This window comes from Propithecus coquereli, unplaced genomic scaffold (genome assembly GCF_000956105.1).
Source record: "Propithecus coquereli isolate 6110/MARCELLA unplaced genomic scaffold, Pcoq_1.0 Scaffold27, whole genome shotgun sequence".
Lineage (NCBI taxonomy): Eukaryota > Metazoa > Chordata > Mammalia > Primates > Indriidae > Propithecus > Propithecus coquereli.
The window spans coordinates 1,650,536-1,652,939 of NW_012148285.1; the positions used below are offsets into that span (position 1 = coordinate 1,650,536).

General features: G+C 56.0%; 1 protein-coding gene across 1 annotated transcript in view; it reads left to right on the forward strand.

Moving 5' to 3' along the window:
- Positions 1–505, forward strand: part of LOC105812955 (FLYWCH family member 2-like) — a gene marked incomplete at its 5' end in the record, with an annotated part of 4,067 nt that extends 3,562 nt beyond the window's left edge. The window contains one exon of the mRNA XM_012647519.1: positions 489–505. Within this exon, the coding sequence (XP_012502973.1) occupies positions 489–505 (17 nt within the window). The remainder of the gene's footprint in view (positions 1–488) is intronic.
- Positions 506–2,404: the final 1,899 nt, after the last annotated feature.

Genomic DNA, 2,404 nt, shown 5'->3' on the forward strand with positions numbered 1-2,404 from the left:
TTAGTAGAGACGGGGTCTCGCTCTTGCTCAGGCTGGTTTCGAACTCCTGAGCTCAAACAATCCACCCGCCTCGGCCTCCCAGAGAGCCAGGATTACAGGCATGAGCCACCGCCCCCGGCCCATGGGCAAGTTTTAAACATTCCAAGATTCCAGGTCCTTTGAGGCCCGGCTCTAACCCGCCACCCCTGGGGCCCCCTCCCCAGCCCTCTCCTGGCCTGGGCCATATCTCAGACCAGGGGACTCTCACCCTGGGTCCCTCAGCCTGGGGGACCAGCCACTGGCTCGGACACTAGGTGGGGCCCCTGAGGCCTCCCCTTCCTGCTGCCCTTGGACTGAAATGGGGCAGTGGGACCCCCACGCTGGGCCCCTGGGGAGCTGGACCCCTGAGGCTCCAGGAGCCTGTCCCCAGGAGGCCTCAGGTCCCCTCCTGCTGGGCCCTCCCAGGATGCCCCTCATTGCCTCTCTGACCCATGTCCCACCTCCTCCAGGAAGCCTCCCAGACTGATAGTTCCCAGGCACTGAGTGCCTCCACACCCCTGCTGAGAATGGTGGCTCTGGAAATCTGCTGAGGAAGGGGTGGGCCTGGGTACAAGAAGATACTGACAAAAGTGCACGGTGGCCGCCGTGGTTTGGGGGCCAAGGGAACCTGAGTCCCTCGCCCAACCCCCGGGTGCTGCCCCACTGGAGGAGGAGAGCAGGAAACAAAGCTGCCTGCCTTGAATTCCCAAGGCTGCGGCTCCCAGGGCCAAAGGTTTCCCCACAGGGTCCTCGTCCTTTGAAATCTGCCTCTAGGCGCAAGGAAACGTCACGTTTTAAATGTAGGGCCTGTATGTTTTTGTTTTTATAGAGGTGGGGTCTTGCTATGTTGCCCAGGCTGTGTCTTTTTTTAAATAACATTTTTTTCTAATTTACTCAGCATCCATCCACTGCCTCTTAGGCAAAATGTTACTCGGCATATTTTTCTCCCCCAAGTCTCCGTTTTGTCATATCATTTTTACAGCATCGTTGTTTATAACATTTATATTGTATAACCATAATTTGTAAAGTTCTCTTGTTCTGATTCTATTTTAAATAGAGTCCCCAGTCCCCACTACAGCTTCTCCTGCCCTCAGTGCTTGTCAGGTGATGAGACGACCGAGGATGAGCTGGGGTGGAGCGTCGGATGGGGGCGACCCAGAGCCTGAGGGTGAAGGAGGCAGGAGGGCCGCGCCTGGCTCTCTGGGCTTCCCCACAGGGCCGGGGCTATAGGTCAGGGCCTGGCGGGTCAGAAGACAGGGTCACTGTGGGACGTCCCTTCCCCTGTACTTCAGCGTGGCACCATTGCCCCCCACACACACACCGTTGCTTGGGGAGCCACTGGGCAGTCTTAAAGGCAGCCATGAATTGCCAGGGTGGGGGCGCACTTTGGGTGGCCCCTTGGGGTGGGGTGAAGGCAGCAAGGGCACCCTGTGTGGGTGGAGGGGGTCTGTGATCTTCCTGGGAGGCCGCTACTAGGGAGCCAGAAGCCTACACACTGGACTCACGTGTTTATTTTGAAACATTTGGAACACATAAACGTTGCAGAAGCAGTGCAGTGAACGTGGGGTGGCCCTCACTGGGGTTACCAACCCCTCTCTCTCTCTCTCCTCCTCTCCCTGCCCGGCACACCCTCTGTTTTGTGCCAAACTATCCAAATGCTGGCTGCAGACATGGAACCACTTTACTCCACAACCCTCGGTCCACACCTCTGAGCATGGCCTTCCCTGCGGCAGCCACGTTGACATTCCTGATCAGCGACCTCGTGCAGCAGCCCACCCATCCCAGCTTCCCCAGCCGGAACCAAACCTCGGGCGGAGCTCCCCTTGCATTTTGCTGCCCATCTCCCAAGCCCTCTCCCTCTGTTCCTTTGTCTTTAATTTTGTATTTTTTGGTGGTAAAATACACGTAATACAAAATTCTCCATTCTTAAGCGTGCAGTTCTGTGGCATTGAGTACAGTTACGCTGTCGTGCAACCAGTTTTCCAGTTTGCCTTCTGCCTGAATGATTCCTGCCGAGAGGGTGGTTCCCACGAGTGTTCACGTAGCAGGGAATCCTGGGGGCTGCAGAGCAAAGGGCCGGGCAGGCCTCCAGCAAAACCCCTGCGAGCTCTGGGTCTCTGCAGTCGGTGTGGGTGGGCGAGTGGGGGGAACATTAATTATGACAGGGATAAAAAAGCATTAATAAATAGGGTGACTGTACATTTCTGTAAAAATAACTTTTATTGCTCTTTCCTTTTTTATTTCCACATATTATGGGGGTACAAATGTTTAGGTTACATATATTGCCTCTGCCCCACCCGAGTCAGAGCTTCAAGCGTGTCCATCCCGCGGACGGTGCACACCGCACCCATCAGGTGTGAATATACCCATCCCCTTCCCCCGCCCC